Source organism: Nannospalax galili, unplaced genomic scaffold (genome assembly GCF_000622305.1).
Source record: "Nannospalax galili isolate Female #2095 unplaced genomic scaffold, S.galili_v1.0 scaffold171, whole genome shotgun sequence".
Classification (NCBI taxonomy): Eukaryota; Metazoa; Chordata; class Mammalia; order Rodentia; family Spalacidae; genus Nannospalax; species Nannospalax galili.
Genome location: NW_008329362.1, coordinates 2,098,017 through 2,120,811, shown reverse-complemented (window position 1 = coordinate 2,120,811; position 22,795 = coordinate 2,098,017). Strand labels below are relative to the sequence as shown.

The following is a 22,795-nucleotide window of genomic DNA, read 5'->3' as shown; positions in this document are numbered from 1 at the left end:
ACACCCCAACACCGCTAATACACCACAGCACAGTCAGTACACCGCAGCACAGCTAATACACGACAGCACTGCCAGTACACCGCAGCACAGCTAATACACCACAGCACTGCCAGCACACCGCAGCACTGCCAGCACACCACAGCACAGCTAATACACCACAGCACTGCCAGCACACCGCAGCACTGCCAGCACACCGCAGCACTGCCAGTACACCACAGCACTGCCAAATTTATTTTTATGGAAAAGCAAAACACAAATATTGGAGTCTTCTGGTACATTTTTCCTGGTTTCCTCCTTCTTTGATCAGGCTCACAAACAAGGGTCTGTTTAATCCTTTTCAGTCTTTATCTTTTCTGCTTCCATTTTTACTTTGATAAACTTCTGTTCTTTCCTGTTCCTGCCCTTCCATGACTCAGTAAAAATCCAACTTGGTGCAGGAAGGGTGGTAGTGGAAGCAAAATGGGATAGCGCGAAAACAAGTTGACAGAGATGAGTTTAAAAGGTAATTGGAAACTTTTTCTCCAGTTGCTTTGAAATTTTTCTTTAGAGAATGAACAATGAGCTTACTTATATAATTTACTACTTGGAACTTGAAGGATGTTGACTTGGCCAATGCCCTTAGCCCTGCTTGGTAAGTGTAATGCACCCAGGTGTCCTGGTCAGTAGACTCCTTCAAGAGGGTATGGGCCTGTGCACAATCCCCTCTTGCTTGTGCTCATCATTGTTCATAAGTTTTGTGTAAAAAGGATAAAAGAAATGTTTAATATGATGGGAAAGATTCCAAAAATTCCAGCAGAATGAAAAAGACACATCTGGTATCAAAAGTCAAATACCCCAATTAGCTTAGCAAGTAGGTTGACATCCTCAGATACATAGTAATGGAAGCTTGTCACTTGTACCTGATTAATAAGATTCAGCCCAATAGGAAGGACTCAAAAGGACATAAAGCAAGGGGTGATAAATACATGGTGTTAGAAATAGCATAAAAATATTAAAGTCATTTGGAGAATAACTGGAAATGATTTGGCATAGCGAGCCACACTGGATCAACTGGGAAAGATAATGAGATGGAGAGAAACACAAAGTGACATGGTGCTCGGCAAAGTCGAGCAGAGTGGGAGTGTTGGACTTTACTGCAAGTTGCATGTTCAGAATGCTTTGTATTTCATTGGGATGAAGGGGGCGAATTTTTAGACATAAAACCGTAAGACAAGGAAATCAGATACAGAAAAAGTTTATTGGGAATTTGATCCTTGTAGATAACCACTTCCTATGAAAATCAGGTAGCTTATGAAAATCAGGTAGCTGTGATCCCAGCCAGAATCAATTACCGTGTAATTGAGTTTCCAGAGAGAGTCATGCATTCAGCTTCAGAAAGAAAACTGTGAGTGTGCTTACTATGTACTAAATATCTGCAAATACCAGGAACTTGAAGTGTTTATATAACTGGGTGACGTCAGTTGCTTGCATTTGCGCTTTTCACTTAATCTCTTGGTAACATTCTAGGTTGGGCAGAACAGAAATGGCCATCTCTGTTCTTAAGAAGAAACAGAATCATTGATATGAGTGGCTGGTAGGTTTGTAGCCACTGTTGAGAGAGCCAGGAGGTGAATACAAGTTCGTGTTTCTTTCCCTGCAGAACAGGCGAAGGGAAAGAGACTAGTCATCGGAAGCATTTGCTTGAAGAAGCCCATAGTTCCAAAGTGCATCACTCCACACAGGCGAGGGTATACTTCTCTTGCAGTTGGTCCTTTTCTAGTTTAGAAGTTAAGTTGCCCATTCTGAATAAAATTATATTTTGCTATTTAATGTTTTCTTAAGCATTTCAATATGAATAAGAATTTTTAAATTTTTTAATAGAATTTTTGTGGATTTCACATGATATGTTGTGATCATATTTAGATACTCTCTCCTATCTGCACTCTCCCTTAATACTCCCCACCCAATTTCATGTACTCTATAAAAGTCAAATTTGTGTCTCCAAATGCCCTTTGGTATGGGTCCATCCACTGGAGCCTGGTCAACCTGCTAAGAGTCTCACCCTCCCAGTAGCCATCTGTTGCCAATAATTCCTCAGGTAGGGTTGGGGTTTCTTACCTATGTCCCTGTGTCTATCCTGGGATTTGTCTGGCTTGAGTTTATGTGGGACTTGTGCATGTTGTCACCATTACTGTGAATTCATGAGTTCATATATGAGTTCTTATGACCAGCTGTTTGGAAAATTCTGTTTCCTTGTGATCACCCATTTCCTTGTGGTCACCCACCACCTCTGGCTCTTACAATCATTCTGCCACTTCTTCACAATGATTCCTGAGCCTTTGGAGGCAAGTTTGATATAGGTGTTTTATTCAGGGATAAGCACTCTACAGCCTCATATTCTCTACATGTTGGCCAGTTATGGGTCTCTGTGTTAATCACCATTTGCTGCATAAAGAATCTTCTCTGCTGAGAGTTGATGATATATTAATCTGTGGGTATAAGAAGTCCCTGGGAGTCAGTTTAATACTGAATCTATTTAACAGGATAATAATATTAGGCTTTCTCCTATGACCTGTGATTTGTCTAGCTGCAGGATCCTAGATGTGATATCAATGTCAGGTATGAGCTCCATCTTAGAAAGCAGACCTTAAATCCAATTAGAAAATGACTGGTTACTCAAAATATTTGTGCCACTATTGCACCAATGGGCATATCTTGCAAGGCCAGTTGTTGTAGCTCATGCAATTCACATCTGGGTAAGACTGATGATTAATTTTCTCTTCTGGTAGCATGTATAACACCTTCAAGCACCAGGAACATTCGGCAGTACCGATGGAAATTTGAAGTCAGTCAGCTTGATTTCTCCTTATTTTTTCTATAGGCCTTATATGTATTGTCTTCAGCAATAGGGTTTTACTGCTGTGCTGGTGAGCAACCAAGAGCAGGGGCAGTAGACAGTATTATTTGAGGGACTGTAGGATGCCTGGTCAATAGGCTCAAAAGAAGGAGTTCGTTCCTGCAGGGCATTGGGCTTTTACTTTGTGAGCCTATGGTGTCTAGTAGGGGCAATACCCCCTTGTTATAAGGTAATGCCATTTAATGTTTCTTTATAACATATGTATATGCTTTAAGAAGCTTCTATAGTGGTAGGTTTCCATATGGCTTTTTCTAGAGGCCTTTAGCATTAGTTATTCTTCCCCATATTCCCTCCTTTGCCCTGCCCTCCCATTCCCCACCCCATTATTCCCCACCCCATTATTCCCCTATTTATATCACTGCATTCTGGGAGGGGAGATAAAATAAGACAACTTTCTAAAATAATACATATGAGTAGACAAAGCAAAGAAACTAAAATAAATACATCTAATTTAAGTGGTTACTGCTGAGCTGTGGATGTGCTTTCTTTTTTCTCTTCTTACTAGTACTTTTCAAATTTTGTATAAAAAGTGTGTATTCTTATTTTATTTATTTTATGCATATGAGTGTATTGCCTGCATGTGTGTAAGTGCACCTGTGTCATGCAGTGTCCATAGAGGTCAGAAGAAGACATCGGATCCCCTGGAACTGGAGTTATGGATGGTTGTTAGCTGCCATGTGGTGCTGGGAATCGAACCCAGGTCCTCTGTAAGAGCAGTCAGTGCTCTTAGCCACTGAGCCATCTCTCCAGCCACAAGAAGTGTATTTTTAATTGCATAAGATATATATTTATGCATATATGTACATAAATATACATATATTTATGCATATATGTACATAAATATACATATATTTAGAAAATGATCTTTCATTACAACTGCTTTTCAGACATTCTTTAAGGAAAAAAGAAAGTTATAGGTCTTCTATGCTATTTAGAAGAGTTACTGCTCAAGCTTCAGACAGTTCAACTGTCCACAAGCTTTTTTGAAAATATGGATGTGTTTTCTAAATTGAATTAGAGGTTCACAGCTCTGCTCTGTATTTCAAATCAGAAGACTTGGATTAGAATTCTCACACAGATACTGATAGTACTGTTTATTTACCTGACTTTTGGGAACTGTAAAGCATAACGGCACTGAATGGCCTACTCTCAGGTCCCCCTCTGGTAACCTCCCTGCAGCAGCTCTGGAGGAGCTGGAACAGCAGCAGGCCTAGCAGCCTAGCCTAGCAGCCTACCCAGAGCAGAAGAGGCTGTACTTCCCCTATAACACCACTTGGTGGCGCCTTTTGACATCTCCAGCCTCGGAGTTCAGTTTTTTTCCCTTTTGAGTCATTTTCTACATTCTGAAATTTAAGGCCATTCCCTAGTTCCACCCAACTTCCCGTTTTTGTTAGAGAACTTGGAGAAGAAGGTAACAGGACCTGACCTCACCAGGTTCCATGTTAAAAATGATTATTAGGCTTTGTTTTAGAGAACTATTAAAAAAAAAAAAATCTTTGGTTCAGTCATAAGTGTTAATGAGGGTGAGTAGATGTACTTTTTTCTCTTTTCAGTGAATTTATTATGTTAACAAATTAGTTATCCTGAAGAATTAGGTGGGTTTTCCACCAATTACGTTGGAAAAACAAAAACAAAAACTTCTCTTTCACTTTTTTTTAAAATATAAAATCCAAAGTCTAACTGATGCATAGCAGAGATTGTTTGGGTTTGAAGCATATGGTAGTTAAAGGGGAAAAACCCTGAATCCTCAACTACAAATACATCAGCATTTCAAAGGTTTTGGAAAATGTTTGGGTCATCACTGTCCCAGTACTGGAAATCACACAATATGTTCCTCAAAGTCAAGATAATTAAGAAAAGGGAAGAGTTTTAACTTGAAGGTTTTATAATATGTTTCTGGACTGTTGTACAGCTGGCACCTTATCTGAATCGTGCTGATTTTAAATACTGCTGGCTCTGGTTATCCTCACACACATGCACCACTGCAAGTGTCATCTGAATACAAATGTCATGTGTGAATGAAAGAAGAGTTCCCTTTCTACTGGGCTCACACTGGTCTGTGTTTTGGGGCTGCTTTAACTGGCAGGTCTTCTGTTTTACCTATATTAAATACTCATGTACCCTGAACTCCCTCCCACCTTGACCTTTTCAAATATCCATTTCTTTTAGAAAAACATGGTTGTATGCTGACCACAACTGTGAACTTCTTCTTTTTCTGTACATAAAGACTAGTATGCCATGAGGTAAACCACTTAACCTTCCTTTGTTTCCGTATTTTTCCACTCAGCCAAGTAGAACTCTTTATTTTCTTTTTGGAGTTCTCCCCTCAAAGAAGCCACTAAATAATGTATAAGATTTGAAGGTGCTGTTTTTAGGGGGACTAAGGCAGAATGTTTCCTTTGAGAGTGGAAAATGGCCCATTGTTGAAGCACAGAGTGGATTATGATTCTAATTTATTCTCTTTGAACCTAATGGCGAATATCCCTTACTGTCAGATGTGGTTCTTAGGGCATTTCCTCCAACCAAACCTCTCTTCCATAAGGCTGGCACCTTTGGATTACTAAAGAAAGGAAAGTCCTTGATCCCTTGATCATTCCCCAGCATATCCAAGGTGACATTTTATAATTTGGGAAAAAGCAGTAATGGGGTAGAGACCCTGGTCATAGCTGACGCTCTGACAGCCAGTCTCCAGGCATGGCATGATGAAGAGCCAGCTTGATCTTAAATTTATTCCTTTTTGGTAACTGATCATAATTTGAATATGCCTGAAACTTTTGTTTCCTTGAGAGTCAGAATTTTCTATTTTGCCTATGCTGCTAAGCCTGGCCCCAGACTCTTAGGCTAAAGTGTTCCTCATGCTTCAGCCTCTGAAATAGCTGGTAAAGGCTACAGGCAAGTATTTCTGACTTTGCCTGAGTTTGTTATTATTTTTTTAATTATTTTATTATTTTATTTTATGTGTGTGAGTGTATTGCCTGCATGTAAGTAAGTGTACGCATGTCATGCAGTTCCTGAGACTATCTGAAGAAGGTGTCAGATCCCCAGGAACTGGAGTTACAGACAGCTGTTAGCCACCATGTGGGTGATGGGAATTGAACCTGGGTCCTCCTCAAGAGCAGCCAGTACTGTTAAACATTGAGTCATCTCTCCAGCACCCTTTGTTTTGTTTTTTAATACAGGGTCTCTTTGTGGCCCCAGCTGGCGTGGAACTCACTCTTTACACCAAGCTGGCCTCAATCTTACAGAGATCCACCAGCCTCTGCCTCTTGAATGGTGGGATTAAAATTGTGTACCGCACTCCCAGCTTCACATGAGTTCTTAAAGACAAATTCTGTTTCTTCCTGACTGCATATTATTAATTACTTTATTCAACAAACACTTACTGATCTCTCCTTTGTACCAGGCATTGTGTTTGCTGATACTAATGTGAAAAAAACTCTGAAACACTTTGTAAGAAGAATTTGTATGTATATACATACATATGTCCACATATATGTGTTATGCTTATATGTACATAAGGTACATCTATATTTGCATGTAGAGGTATATAGTGCAGACAGTACTATCTTGACAGTTAGGAACAGAGAGTTAGAGGGTTGAGGATCACTAACAAGTTAGGAAGTCCAGTGTAAAATCTTAGAATTCCTTCTTCAAAATTACGATGAAGTTTCTTTAAATCCAACCAAAGGAAAATTATTTTTTTCAAGGTGATTTTTGGTCACTATAATTGTTGAAAGAATGTGGATCAAAATCCAAGTTTTGACTTTTGAATTTTCCTTATTTCTACATTGGAATAACTAATGAAAGACGATTGGTTTTCATGGTTTTACCTGCATTGCAGTCAGACGTAGAACATAAAGTTTGTATTTTGATGATAATTTTCTCTTCTACCAGTTGTAATCTATTTGTTAGCAAACAGGAGCATTGTTACTGATAGAATGTGCCCTGACAGAGAAGGTAAAGTTTAGGTTTAGTAGAGAAGGAGAGAAGGTGAAGGGGACCCTAAACTCTATTGGCATCTTGGCATCTACCAGCACAGGGACAGTTTATACTTAGCTCACCTGGTATCATTGTTAACAAGACACACCTTTTGACAAGAGATTAATATTAAGAGGTAGAATTCTATTTATTACAAATAATCTCTCTATGAAGTTTTAGTTGGATGCAAAAAAAATCAAACAACTGTCAGACAAAATATCAAAAAGTACCTCTGTCTGTGTGATGGGCAGGGTGACAGGTCATTAATTGGCTCATGTTTCCATCCTTCTATTCATCTTTGATTTTGCTGATTGTCTCATGGATGCTGGTGAGATCTGACCTGGACAGCACTGAGCAGCTTAGAGCCTCAGAATTGAGTCTGGTTAGGGAGGGAAGAAGGCAGAGTCATCAAGTGCAGGATGTGATATTTTCATTAACTACCTCTCAGCTTTGTTTAGACATCTTAATAAGGGCACACCCAGAAGCAAGGCAGAGGGGGTAGTAGATGAAATGTCATTTGTTTTAACTCCAAGTAGTCTAGGTTTCTTGCTTTGTTTTAAACCAAGTAATGTACAAATTTTAAAATTTCTCTATAATATGTTTCTCAAAGATTTTTGGGAGGTCCGTAGTCATTTATAAAAGAAGTATCTCCAGATGACCCATCCCCATTCTTTTTTGAACCACCATTTATTAGGTGGCTCTTAGTATTAACACTGTGAAATTTCTGGATGTTTGGTACAAAGTCACAAGGCTCATAGAACTTACGCCTGTCTTAGTGAGAGGGACAGGAGGTAGGAGGGGCAGCTGGCAGGAGAGTACAGTGCCTCATCCCAGTTTCTCTAGATTCTCTTTCTTATCTCACATTGTTGGATCCTATGCAGCAGGGTGGGTGAAGGATAGAATTGCAAATAGAAATTGTATTTGCTTTTGTTTAGTGAAGCCAAAAGTCTTAATGTTATTATTTTTATGAACTCATTGTAAATGATAACTGACATGAGAAAACAAGATCTTCCAAGTACCATAAACATCTTAATGATTGTGGGGACAGGAGGGCAATACAAGAAGCATCGTGTATAAATTATTTTCAAAAGTGTGTATTAGCCAAATCTCCACCTTCTCTGAAAAAGATGACAACCAATTAGAAGAAGCAAAAGGCTAAGTTGATGCACAAATTCTCTATTCATGCCAAATGTGGAAGAAAAAAATTTCTCCTTTGAAAACACCAACCAACCATTAGATTGCTATTAAAACACTCCCAAGGTCTTACAGTCCTATATTTCATTAAAAAAAAAATGATTCCCTGAAGTTCAAACTGGCTTCAGTTTTAAATGAAATTTATCTTTCAAAATTTGTAGCTACTTTGAAACTGAAGGTTTGTTATGTTGTATGAACCTGAACAGATTAAAATATAAGCTGAAAAAAAAAAAAAAACCAACCTGGTTACACATTTAGAATCTTCAAAAGAAAAGAGTTTAGAAAGGGAGGAAGGAGAGAGGGGGAAGGGAGGGAGGGAAGGATGGAGGGAGGGGATGCTTTCAGAGAAGCCATTATTTATGAAAAACTGCATTGCAATCCTGTCATGCTGTAGTTTAAATGTAAAAATCAGTGCTTCCCAGAAGAGATTTTTGTGTGCTAATTTTTTTTTTTTTTTTTTTTTTTTTTTTTTTTTTTTTTTTTTCCGTTTGTTTGTTTGGAAAGCCCAGGTTCTGGTGAGAGATGCTGGTTCCGTCTTCAACATCTTTAGGAGTCAGCCTATGAAACAACTCTTCTATTACTTATGCTAATGGCAAAAGTTATCTTTGTTCTTGTGAAAGGGTCTGATTGAACTAGGGTGAGCCTTTCATTTTAAGACGAGCTAAAGTCTGGGGTGTTTTTAATGTTTTAATCTCTGTTCAAGAGGTTTCTGTTACGAGAGGAAAATTGATAACATTTTTACCTCAGCAAACTGCCAGCAAACTGGCTCTGCTCTAATCCCACATTTATCGTGATTTATATTCTCCATGGCAGTGTGCTGTAACCTCACAGTGATACCACTCTGGCGTAGATTGACTGCATTCCAAATGCTGGAATCACATACATAATGTTTTTAGTTTTAAATAATATTCAGACACCAGAATAAATACCATATGTGCACTGATGCTGGTTACAATGGGACCTTGTCATTTCTTGTGAGGGAGAACATTCTTTGTTTCTGATTCTTACTTGAAATAAGTATGCAAAGGACAAATATGTACATTGACAGCATTTTATGAAGGCTTTGGTAATTACACAGCTATGGATGTAGCATGTTTCCTTAAATATAGCATTTTAAGCTAAAAATGGTACTGTGTTTTGCCATTGTCTCTCGTAGACACACATACAGGCCGGGACTGTTAGCTGACATTCCCAGGGTAGGATATGGCTTTTTTGTTCTGTATGTGCAATGTGCTGCCATTAAAGGACATCTGTTGAAGAACAAATTGCCTCTGTGAGCACTGCTCATAGGAACAGTGAGACTAACATGCTGATGACATTGTAACAGGGAGAATAACATACTTGATAATGGGGAAGGATGGATTGATTGGAAAGCCATAATTCAGTGTAAAGCCTAATGTCATCCGATGCCATAGACACAAAATTTAGGTGGCTTGACATCATCAAAATGCAGACAATCAATCTCTCCAGAGCCATTTTCCCCCACATGATTTTAAAGATTCAAAAGTTTCATAAAGTTTAGCTCTGCTTCTCAAATCATGTGTTTTTAGATTTTTGTTTTCATCCATCCTGGTTGGAGTTCTAATCCACTTAGACATATTTTTTTAAATAGACATGGCAGAATGCCTTTCATATTTGTATATCTGCAGCAAGCTCCAACAAGTCAATCCACATTCCCTTCTTGGGGAAGCACTTCAGTGCTGGTTTACATTATTACCATTGGCTGAGCTCTATTGAATTAGTGCTTAAAACATTTTTATAATATTTTATACATGATGAAACCCTAGGCATTGATATTGATGGTTTCCCTGCCCCTCTGCACCTCTATCCCCACCCAGTTTTGTGAGGTTTGCCCAGAATATATAGTGTGAGATTAATGTGTGAGCAATACATCATAATATATTTCTGACATATTATCTGGCACATGATTCAGAGTTTGGGTAAGTGTGTTCCATTAGAAAAAAAGTGCTCAAAAGTCCCCTTTTGAGGATGGGAAGTTAAGAGATAAATGTAAAGCCTCTAACATGTTGTCTCTCCTTTGTAGCTTTTCGAATGATCCCTTATCCCTTGGAGAAGGGGCACCTATTTTATCCATACCCAATCTGTACAGAAACAGCAGACCGGGAGCTGCTTCCCTGTAAGTATCATCTCTCTGAAGACCTCCCTTCAGCTAGGAAGGGTGGCCTGACTAAAGGTGGCATGGGAAGGGGTGGGGATGGTAAGTGTTTATAATGTCCTTTGTCTTTTATTACTTTACTCCCAACTCCTGAACTTATTTGATCACATATGTATTGAAGTGAATTATGTGAATGTAGGACTTCCTGCTCCTCCAGATCTTTCCCCACATGCATCAAAGGGAGGGAGGCCAAAGGCCTGAAATTTAACAGTCATCATGTGCAGGTTGGGCTGAGCACACAGAGCCCTGTTGTGGAGTGACTTCTCTCTAGGCTGGTCCATCACAGAGGCTTCTGCCTGGGCTGGGGTTTGAAGAGGAAGTGCTGACATCAGAGGGAGTTGTGAATGAGTCATGGGTGGGAGGGCAGTACCAGGGCACTGGCACCACCACTAGAGGCAGAGTCCTGAAGGAGGGTGGTGTGCTGTCCATGGTGATGCAATGCTCTTGGTCAGAGGGTTCCCTGTGAGCATCTCGTGGGTTGCACATAGTGAGTTGGCTGACATGTGCATAGCACACGTGCAGCCTTAACACTGTATCACAGTATGCAGGAGGAAAACCTTGCCCTCAAGTGCCTTTGGAGCCAGCAGCCTAATGGCCATACCACATGTGGAAAATATTATTTTGGTTTACTGTAATACAACATTGTTTTGACAATCTAGGATAAATAGCTATTATCCGAACATGCTGTGTGAAGGATCATGTCCAGGCTCTTCATGTGGCCCTGACTTGAGACATATCCCGCGCCCCCCAGATGCTAAATTTTGGCTCTTTACTCTTCTGTCTCCTTTCCTACCACTCTCTTTCCTTTGACTAGCTGTGGTTATATGACTATCTCATAGCTATAGCATTATGTAAATATTCACCCAGAAGAATAGTATAACTTTGGAGTCCTGGAATATTAAAATTTCAGGTGCCATCATTACCAAGCCAATCATAAATCTTTAACACTGTGGCACCCAGGTGCCAAACTTAATACTGCCATCACATTGGGGTCACCAGAAGTACCTCACTTGTTTCCTTGGTAGTCAGCCCCAGCCTGAGGTTTGTTACTTAGCATGCTGGGAGAGCTCTGAGCTGAGGTCCTCATCATCAGGGTTTCATCATAAAGAAGTCTGGCGCTTCATATGACATTAGACTTGATTTCAGAAATCCCATATGGGCCCAAAGTTTACCTTTTGATTCCGCCTTCAGAAAGATCCTTATTGAAGTTTTAGTTTTCTAGTAAGAAAGCCAGTTTTCTGTAAAGTACAATGTTTAACAATATTTTAACTGAATCCAATTAAGTTTCCATGGTGACATATTAGCTATTAGAACAAGATTACACATCTTAAAAGAAACATTATAGGGATGATCTCCATGAGCCTGAAATAGAAAATTGTGGCTCATATTTATTGAAGTAAATGCCATGATTCACTGATAACTTTTCAGAATCTTTTATGAGTTTTGAGGGTAAGATCTGGGATTTGTCTATTGTAAATGCTACTCACAGTTTGCACATTAAAAGTGTAATTGTTGGCATGGTAGGCCCTAAGTGTATCTCAATGGTGGGTTTGCCTCTTAGCAGGATGACTTTCTAGAGCTCAGATAGGCATGCTTATGTGTGTTCTGTGCCTCCTGATGGCCTCTACCTTTAGTTTTCAGTCCCGCTGTTCAGGGATCTGAGTAACAAAGTGTAATAGGCAAGGAAAGACCTTTAGACTTTGTATTTCTATGAGGGATGGACCTTTCAGATCCTGTTGATTCCAGTAGCAATACTGTGAACCTACTGTCTCAGGCATTTGATTTTCCTCCTGTGTGCACACAGACCCCTTCTCCTTGATCAGGATCTCTACCACTCTTCAAGTCACAGGCAATCATGTGATGAGTTGAGCAGAAGAGTTGCATTCTTCATGCTTTGATATCAAAGCCTTTTGGGCTTTCCCAAACCCAATGTTTGAAGGTTAAACACTATGAAAAATACTCTAAAGAGTACTAGTCCCCCATCTCCAGTAATTGTTTAAAGTGTATTTATGACCAGGAGTTTAATACAGTTGAGCCAGATGACCCTAGCAACCTTGGCCCTCACCCCTGCAGGTTGAATAGGCCAGCATGTGAGGTCCTCAATGAATGTCTGTTGTAGTAACATCCTCCACTGACATCCTTAGACTGTGCCAGGAGAAAAAAAAAAAAGATAAACTAATATTGCCTTATTGCAATGATTTAAAAATAAAAAAAAGTAAAAGTTAGACAGATGTTCTGTATACACATATACACACATATGCACTCATACTTGATTTGGGATTTTTCACATTTTGGCATTTTGGACATAAGTGTTTTCATTTGGATAAGGTTTTGCTGTTCACATCTTTTTTTTTTTTTTGAGAAAGGAACACTATATATTAGACACAGATGGTGCCCACGAATGTATGTCATCCCCAAATTAACCCTATTGTGTCTTTAAGAGTGCTGAGGTGGGACTTGGACTTGGAAGAAATAGCAAGGCAACAAAGGCGGGGTGTCGGGGGTGCGGCGGCGATGTGGGCTGAAGTCTGTGTCCTGCCTGTGTCATTTCTAACAGGATTTAGCCAAAGTTCTAGAAGTCAGATTTTCTATGCTTTTCACTGCAGTCTTAATGTTTCCCTTTTGGTCTTCTCCTCAGCTTTCCATGAAGTCTCAGTTTACCCAAAGAAGGAGCTCCCCTTCTTTATCCTCTTCACTGCTGGATTGTGTTCCTTCACAGCCATGCTGGCCCTCCTGACACATCAGTTCCCTGAACTTATGGGGGTCTTCGCAAAAGCTGTGAGTGTTTGCGGGGAGGGAGGCTTTGGGCAATGGACAGGGAAGCCAAGGGAAGGAGTGTGAGGAAAGGGGCTGTCATCCAGAAATGGTTACAAGCCTGTAGCGTCATTAGATTTTCATTATCATTAGTGCAATCAGTGGGTTAAAGACCAATCAAGTGAGAGTACAGGTTATTAGTGCACACCGTCCTCATTTCCCAAAACAAATTCTTAGTACCTTCCAAAACGTGTACAAAGTCCAAAAGGATGAAATAATTTAGGGAATCTTAGCAGATGAGAAATGGGCAGGACATGATTCAGCTTCACATTTACCAAGTAACACTTTCTAATATTTGGATATTGTGAGTCTTTCATTCATGTAGAATGAGATTTACATTTTTAAAGATTATTTATACGATGATGTTTTAAATGGCTGAAACCCTTGACTCATTTGGGGAGTGAACTGTGAGAGGGTACGAAAGCTTGTGTAGAAGTCTACCAACATGACACTTCGAAACAGGAAAATCCATGAAGAGCCTTGCTGGCCTTGCTGGGGGGAGGTGGAGAGATCTGATAAAAACATCCCCACTGCTAGCCAAGAACCACTGTTTTCCTGTGGGAACTTGACCATCTGTGCCAGGCAGTGGGGTAAACGTCTTGATTTTGCCATAGCTGAGTGTCAAGTAGAAGGAATGGGGACAGAAGCATCAGTTGTTTCCCCACCATCTGATCTCCAGGCCTGTGGGATCAGCAAGAATGATTTCTAACTTGGCAGGGCTGATTTAATGCCTCTTCAGATGATGGACATTTTTGGGTTGGCAGAGTTCAGGAATGGAATTGCGAGAGTATTTTTATACATGTTGAAGATGAGCTGTAAATCCCACCGGCACCTCAATCGAAACATTTCCAAAACTGAACTCATCACCCATTTTCCCCTACCACCCAGCCTGCTCCTCTCTTGTGTACTTCTGACCTCTGCAGGGCCCTTCCAGGCTGCCAGTTACTCAGGTCACAAATTCCCCTCCCTCCCAGGCCCTTCCCTGGCTGGTGCCCTCTCTGGCTCAGCCTTCAAATGCTTCTAAGTGCCCAAGTACTCTGTGAACCTGACTTGCCTTTCCTTCCCTTCTCTCTCCTTATAGCATTTCCTGTAGTATAGGGCTCTCCTACTTTCTGCCTGAAATCCTGTCTTAGCTGGTCTCCTTACTAAAACAAGAAGAATCTTTCTAAATTTCCAATAAGCCTGACACTTCACAGCTTGAATTTCTCCACTGGTTCCCAACTACTCCAGGACAAAATATTAGCTCTTTTGCATGATGTAATAGAGCTTTTTATTTTCTGGTGGCCCTTGCCTGACTTTTTGGCTTCATCACTCATAGTTTTTTCTTGAACCCGACTTTTCAACAATAGTGACTAGCACACCTCAGTGCATTTACATAGACTTTGTGCTCTGTATGGAATGCCCCTCACCACCACCAGTACCCCGATCCACTCTACTAAAGACCTCTTCATTCTGTCATGCTTCTTAATTTCTCCTGAGTTGAGAGTGATGTCTCTCCATGATCCTAGAGTTCCATGAATGCATATATTATTTATTATTATTTAGGATTGCATTTATTCTTATATAGGATTGCTGGAGAATTGTCTGACCCTTTTAGATTTGTGCTCTTTGAGAACAGGTTGTTGTCTTCCTCATATCATTATCTCCAAAGCTTTGCACAATGCCTTACACATTGTAGGTTTTCAGTAAAAGGTGATAGCTGAATGAACAGTAGTGATTTCTACAGAAAAAAATCAATATTAAAAATCAGATACACTTAGCTTTTTTCCCTTCTCTTTTAATTACAGGCCCTTACAGTTGAAAGGGGCCTTAAACAAAGTGCCTTCAACAGTGACTGTGAGGAGGACCTCTAGGTGCGTGAGGCGCTCCCTGTTTAACATCATGCCCATTTCATCACTGGGCCATTCAGAACTCTTTATTGTACTACTCAAGTCTGCCTTCCTTTCACTTCTTTTTATTCCTGTTTTACCCTCTGGGAATATACTACTTCCTCTTAAATATTCTCAGGACAGCTTGTCTATTCCTGGACAACTTCAAGTTCTAACTACCTTCTCTTCAGGAAAATTAAATTTCCATAAATCTTCTCTACATGACGTATTTTCTAAAACTGACACAATGCAAGTTTCCACCCTGGATTTTCCTTAATTCATAGCTTGTACTATTCAAGTGTTTTCTTCTAGCCAACCAACCTCTGAGAAAAAGTAGTTGCCGAAACTGTCAGATTAGAGTGTGACTTAGTAAAATATAAAGTTGAAATCTATTTATAGAATTAGACAATTACTGTTCCTCTTTTATGTTTCTCCTCTTAAACATTTTTAGAAAATGTATAAAAGTTTCTCATTGTTCCGTGTTTATTATTAAGCTGTAGATAGTATTTGTTAGGGGGTTGGGATCTCAGAGATTCTCAGCTGCTAGTGTGCTGAGAATGTGCCTGGCTACACCACTAAATTTCAGAATCTTGATGTTCATAACCAGAGTCTGTATTTTTAGCAAAGACCCCACTGGACTGAAGATGGAAGTTTGAAGACCCTATTTCCTTCTAAGGAGTCTAGTTTCATGAAAGGCCAACCTCTGAGCAGTCATTTGAGGTTACATGCTAGCGTGTCACAGCTGTTCAGGCAACAGCTTTCCAGAATTAGTGGTTTTAGCCTGTCTGTACTTTGGAATTGATAGTGGCGCTCCCCAGGGCTTCCTTCCTACTTGACCCCATGTGACATAGGCATCTGAGTTTTCAGAAGTTACCTGGGGACTCAGGTATGCAGAGAGGACTGAGAACCACAGTACTGAATAAAGGCTTATTACTTACGACCATTGTAACCAGCAAGGGGATTGGGAGGAGGGTGGAGAGTAAATAGATTCTCCACAAAGGTCAATCATCAGTCCCCCCAGAAGCATGGGGACCAAGCTCATTGTGGACAAGGCTACTTTCCTCATTTCAGTTTCCAAAGCATATATTTGCATCTAGGATTTGAAACATTCATTTCACATCCAGGGCATCTAGAATCTATTCAGATAAGCAGCAAGTTTCCACCGTTAACCCAGCACATTGGGAGCTGTGACCTTTTAAGTGTAGTGTCTCAAGAAAAGGAAGATTGGGTGATTGGAGTGCCATGCCCCCTCCCCTTTTTTAATTCAGATGCTTTTTCTCACCAGAGGACACTAATTATGGGACATTTTGGTAAGAAATTTGAGTGTATCTCTCTCCTCTGGACAGACTGAATGAAATGATCAAATGAAACAGAGATTTGTCTTTACGATGCTCATACTCTACCAAAGTATGGTTGTTTGGTCAGCTGTTTCTAATTTTAAGTGTAGTTTTTGACAAGTTTGCTTTAAACCTCTATCTGGGGGCTGGAGAGATGGCTCAGTGGTTAAGAACACTGGTTATTCTTGCAGAAGACCCGGGTTCAAATCCCAGCAACCACATGGCAGCTAACAACTGTTTGTAACTCCAGTCCCAGGGGATCCGACAGCCTCTTCTGATCTCCCTGGGCATTGCATGACATGGGTGCACCTAGCTACATGCAGACAGTATACACATACACATAAAAATAATTTTAAAAAATATTAAAAAAAAAACCCTCTACCTGGATGATCACATCCATATTGCCCTTCATGGAGGTCTAGAATTTTCCAGGTCTGGAGATACTTGGTGGAAAGGGAAGATGGGTGGTTTGATGAGGCAAGCCTGGTCTTTCCCTCCCTGTAGTCCTCTCATCCTCACTCCTTGCTCTATCACTCCATCAGGCCCCTCTCAAAACCCCTGCCCCACACCCGAGGGTTATCACAGCTGCCCTGTAGGCTGTCTGCAGCCATTTGCAGCTTGTGAAAGTGATTTTCTCAGCCTTCTTCTGAGATAATGTCCTGCGTGTGATGACTTAGTAGATGCAGAGAGATTGCACTGCCAACCCCCCCAGGATCCACAGCGTGGGAACTCCTGCATGTGTATTCACTAACTGCAGCCAGTTCCAAAGCCCATAGCTTGAGTGAGCCACTGGAGAGGCGTGAGCAGAGAGGCTTCAACTGGTTGCCTGTAATCTAATCTACCTCAATGACTTAGGGCTAACTCTTCCTAGAATGTTTGGTTCCCAAGATAAGGCTGCTCATATAAGTAAGTTATCACTGCAGGCCCAGCTCTGCTCAGAATGTGGGAAGGTCAGCATTCTGACCCCTTCTGCTCTCAAGAGCCTGTCTTTCCTCCTCTGGTCTCGCTCCTTGCCTGAGACTGTACCCCCTGACTTCTGCCTCATCTTCACTTATAGGCCTGGCCTCTTTGAAGTCTGATATTGATTACAGTGGGATGTCAATTGTCTGCTTGCGACAGGGCACCTGGAACCTATTCAGATAAGCTTCGGGTTTTCGGGTTTTCACTGTTAACCCAGCACATTGGGAGCTGTGACCTTCTTCTAAGTATAGTGTCTTAGGAAAAGGAAGATTGGGCAATTGGAGTGCCGTGCTCCTTTTATTTATTTATTTATTTATTTTTATTTTTTTATTTTATTTTATTTTTTTTATTAGTTCAGTTGCTTTTTCTCACCAGAGGACACTATGGAGCATTTTGGTAAGAAATTTTACCGAGTATCTCTGCCCTCTGGATAGACGTTTTGGACACTGACATAGATGGGTTATTCTAGGCTCCCTGGTTTTGCTCATTCAGACTTCACTTTTCAGGCAAAAAATTTCCTGCTTAGTCTAGAAATGAAATTGCTGTCTCTCTTTGTGGATTAGTTGGGATTCTGGTGAAAAAATATTGATTAGTTTTCACACATCTTCAGAAATATCTGAGCAAGCCAAGGCATCCTCCGGTGCAAGGTATGCTCCTACAAACAAACCTCTTAGTAGTTCTTGACAAAAGCCGCCTATCTCCATCTATTAGTAAAGTGAAAAGACTTTGTGACTTGGCCTTTTTTTCTACCTGGCTTCTTCATTGTATAAGAAGGGAAAGGTGCTAAGAAGGAAAGTGGTTCAGTTATGAGGGGCACACACCTCAACTGGGGTCTCTAGGTATGTAAGTGATGCTGTCCAAGGAAATGCTCAAGGGAGCCCTTCTTAGGCACCTCAATGATAGTACATTCTAGGTGTGAGGAAGATAAAGGAGGTTATTATCTACACTGGAAGTACTAGAGGGTCATTCTCTTATGGAACCTCAGTGAGAAAGGTAGGTAGACATGATAAAAGAAAGATAGGGTTTGGTGCGGGGATAGGGGGAGTCATGGATGGGGGAGGGGCTCTGGTCTTGAGTGGGAAATGTTGCATGAAATTTAAAAAGCTCAATAAAAAAGTGGAAAAAAAAAAAAAGGAAAGAAGAGACCATGTTGTCTTTTGAAGCAGTGGGGAAGAGGAGGCACTTTTAGACCTCAAACAGAGTGAAGCTTTTTATCCAACTCAGGTCAATACTCCCCAGAAACAAAGCAAGCAAACTAACAAAACTGGTTTTTATTTTGAAATTACTTAGTGAAAAATTATCTCCATTCATTCTGCACCTCTGGTTGTTTCCTGATGCCTACAATTGGAGGTATGAAACTGCCCAGAGTGTAAACTTTAAGGATGCCTTTCCCCCGTGGCACTGCCTGGGGCTGACACTCAGCACTGCTTCCCCTCCCAACTTGAGCCTTCCTAAACTTCCTAAATCTCTTTGATTGCCAGCTGCATCTTCTAACACCTGCTAGGATCTCTGGTTTATCCACAGGGTTTTAGCCTTGGCTCCTCTTTATGGATTTCCACAGGTAAATACTGTCACCTATGTGGCCTTGATTGTCTCTGATTATGTATGTCACATACAAATACATATAATTATATAAATGCAGTTTACAGTGTTATATTTGTTTAGTGCAATTTGTTTAGTTCTTGTTCCATATAGTTCTCTCAGAATTTTGGAAAAGCTTTCAGAGGTCGCTGGGCAGAGATTACCCACTCCTGGGCCCAGTGTTTCCCCACTGCTTCCCGCCTACAGTCATGGTGGCAGAGTCCATGGTCCATTTCTGACCTGGAAAGGACAGTCTATCCTGTAGGGTGAGCCTCCCAAATGGTTTGGCCTACTCACCAAAGGATGTTTTCAGGTTATCAGAAACTACCATAGACCTAAAGTCCATTGAGAAAGGCACCATTGTACAACTGTCAACACTCGTGGCTGCCTACTTTTCAACTACACATCCAGCCTGGCATTTGGGGCTTCCAGCCACTCTGAATTCTGCCTGTATTTCAGTGAAACTGAGCTGTTTACAAGCTTCTGGTCATATCTGGTGCTTTTTTTTCATGTTCTGACTGTTCAGTCCAGAATGTCCAATTTTCTCACATCCCTATCTTTGATGTCTGTATCGCATCTTTTCCCTTTGATAGTTCCACCATCCATTGGAGTCTATTTAATTTGCCTTACTTCACAAAGTTTTTCTTGACCTTGGAACAGGATGACTCCTCTTCCTTTTCTGAACTACTCTGGTACTTTCTTTGGGAGTCTATCTTGATTGCTGTTATGACCTATTTGTATTGCTTTGCTCTATCCATATCTTAATGTCCTTGTTTCTTTCACCCCTGAGCTTTGAGTCTCTGAGAGAAAGAATTTTGTCCTAGGTGCCTTTAATCTCATGTGACACTTTATTGCCTTACCAAGCAATGTATTTAATTGATGTAAAAAAAAAATTGGAGAAACTATCGTTTCCTTTGATCCAGCTATATTGTGTTACAGGCCTTTTCAATGTGTGTCATACCCATCCTTAGAACACCCTCCACACATGTCTGTCATACACACATAAGAAATTGAGGTTAATGAATTTGGGACACTTGCCCTCCATACCTCTTCGAAGATTCACAACCCACAGAAGATGTGATGAGTAAGGAAAATGCTTTAATTTTATTGACTGTACTACCTTACTAAATTTGTTTGCCCTCAGAGTCATATTCCCCCTCCATGCTTGTATTTACCGCCTGAACTAAACTTCTGGGCAAAAATCTTTGGTATTGACAGTACTAAGCTATGGATAAGGGATTAGGGCAAAAGACTCCACAATAAAGAGCCAATGTTAATAACCTTAGCAAGACAAAGCCTTGGTTCTCAAAAGACAGAAGGCAAAGAATCCATCTCAATACCAGTCTCCTCCTTCACTGGGACAGGTCATCTCGTTTATAATATTTTGGATAGTTTGTGGAATAAAGTTAATTGTTCACAAGAATATAATCAGAATGGATTTGAAATTATGATTAGTGATTATCAAGCAAAACACTTGACCTTCTTAAAAGACACATCTTCATTATTCTCTGTGTAAAAAGCAGTATTTAGTAGCCATGTGAAAGAGTTCCCAGAGATCCACTTAGTAGCTGTTCTATAAGGACAAGTCTTCCCAGTATGTCAACTTGCTCTGCTCTCCCAGCCTCCATGATACATGACACCAAGCATGTTGCTTAGAAGTGAGCCTAGGCTGTGCAGGCATTTAGAAGATACCAGAATACCAAAGCAATCCCACATTACAAATTTGACTCTTTATATTGCCTTTTCCATTTAAAGTAAGCTATACTGTCAGACAATCAGGTGGTCTAAGTTGTCACCACTGTCACCATTGTAAGTTCCTTTACCTGCTTGCTACCCATTCATCATCATCTTGGGTGACACTTACCTGTGTAGGCCATGGGGAAACTCTGTACATTACTAGGAACCTTGGTCTGCAGCAGCTGTCAGAGGGCTGAGGGAGGCTGTCAGCAGACACTTCCTCCTTATCTACCATGCTGGGGGTGGGGCTGGAATGCATCTTCAACCTTCAACCCAACATTTCCTGTAAACATAAAGTTGACTGTAGGTTTGTAAGACTTTCATAATGAAACACCATAAGGTACAGGCATGTGGTATAGATACTGCTCTTGGTCTTGGACAAGGCCTCTTCTGACTGCTGTTTCTCCTGTTTCTTTGCAGTTCCTCAGCACTTTGTTTGCTCCCTTGAACTTTGTTATGGAGAAAGTGGAAAGCATCCTCCCCTCCAGTTTGTGGCATCAGCTGACACGGATCTGAGGGGAGGGAGCTGCCCATTCTTCACTTTCTTCACCCTGCCACCATCTCTTCCATGCCAATTCCTTGTGGACCACAAGAAAGCATGACTTTGAAAAAGGGAAGCCATTCCGAGATTTTGAACTGTTCATGGACTATCTGTTCCATATTGAAAGTTGTTTTTGTTGTACAAAATTCATGTTCAGTTCTATTTTATTTTGTCTCCAAAAAACAAACAAAAAGATAAAAAAATAAACTTTTGTGTATTGCAACAACCAGTTGTGTTTTCTTATCTTCTTTACAACTTTAAAAGTGCCATTCTTCCCAATAAATCAGAGAGTATACCTTGTTCTCCAGGGACCCGGGTCTGCTGAGTCCACACTGTGATTTTCTTTGCTGATAGAATTGGTCTCAGTAGACCTAGAAGCCTCAAGTCAGTGGCTGAAAAAATTGAATCTCAGGGAATTAATCCCAGCACTCAGGAGGCAGAAGCAGAGGCCTCTCTGTGAGATCAAGGCCAGCCTTGTCTACATAGTGAGTTCCAGGCCAGCTAGGGAGATCCTGTCTCAAAAAAAAAAAGGGAATCTCAGGGTAGGAAATGAAGCTAAGTGGTAAACTACTTGCCTAGCATGCATGAGGCCCCAGGGTCAGTATGCCCAGCACTATAAAAACAAATGAGTAAACAAATAAGAAAAGAAGAGGAGGAAAATGGAATTGTGAATGCACCATCCCTGTGGTGGTTTGAATGAGAATGTCCCCCATAGGCTCCAAGTATTTGGACATTTTTTGTCCCAGTTGGTGGAGCTGTTTTGGGAGGTCTTAGAAGTTGTGGCCGTGCTGGAGGTGGGCTTAGAGAGTTCCTAAGTTTTGCTGATCTCCAGTCGCTCTCACTTCTGGTGCCTGCTTGAAGATGTGAGAGCTTAGCTTCCACTCCTCCAGCCACCTCGCCACCATGCCTTCCTGCCTTGATGGACTCTTGTTCCTTGAAACCGTGAGCTCAAATAAACTCTTCCTTCTTTTATAAATTCTTTTGGTCATGGTGTTTCTATCAGAGCAACAGAAAAGTGACCAGTACAGTCCCCAAATGAATGTCCTCACAGGCCAAATGTGTACACAGAAGACAGATTCCAAAACGAAGTCAGACAGCATCAGTGAAACAAATGTGCACGCCATGAACAGGCTATTACAGTTTCATAGACTTCACCTCCTGAACAGTATTCAACTCTGCAGTTCCAGGAATCACGTTGCTTTTGCTGTTTGAAAAGAAGAAAACTTCCAATAAGAAGCCACATACCCAGCAGTCTCTAGTAGAACCTGACTGCTCCACCCATATGCCATTTTAAACATTTTCCTAAAGGGCACCTCTTTTTTTTTTTTGTCCTGTTTGCATTCCTGACACTTTAATCTGAGCATTCTTTGACTATTTTAGTGATCTGTACTAAAAGTCATTTGTCCTTACCACCTTTCAAAACCTTGTACATGATTCATACATAGCAGAGCATCTGGCTCTAGTTAAGCAAAAGAAGAAAAATAAATAAATGTGAATCCTCTATCTGAAAAGTACTTCTATTTTAAAATCTCAATCCAGTGCTTAAAAAAGACTGTCTTTGGCATAGTTAGCTTCTTCTTTGAGAATCCTAACTCTTCTCCAGGCACATCAAGGCAGGTGGTTTTCAGGAAAGTACCATTCTGTTTCCTTCCAGGCAGGCTCCACCCAGGGATAGTAAAGGCTAGGTGACTTGCAGGGCACCAGGGCTCCTCA

At 40.7% G+C, this 22,795-nt stretch overlaps 1 protein-coding gene across 9 annotated transcripts in view; it reads left to right on the top strand.

Annotated features, from left to right (window-relative positions):
• St7 (suppression of tumorigenicity 7) overlaps positions 1 to 21,382 on the top strand; it is a 303,239-nt gene extending 281,857 nt beyond the window's left edge. For 4 of the 9 annotated variants that reach the window (XR_003850197.1, XR_003850196.1, XM_008837244.2 and 1 more), the window contains 3 exons: positions 10,113 to 10,205; positions 12,883 to 13,022; positions 20,962 to 21,382. Coding sequence is in view for 7 of the 9 variants with exons in the window: in XM_008837244.2 (XP_008835466.1) it covers positions 10,113 to 10,205; positions 12,883 to 13,022; positions 20,962 to 21,057 (329 nt within the window). In the remaining 2 variants the exon portion in view is untranslated. The remainder of the gene's footprint in view (positions 1 to 10,112; positions 10,206 to 12,882; positions 13,023 to 20,961) is intronic. The other 5 variants (XM_029565541.1, XM_008837252.2, XM_029565546.1 and 2 more) reach the window with 2 other exon arrangements.
• The last annotated feature ends 1,413 nt before the right edge of the window (positions 21,383 to 22,795 follow it).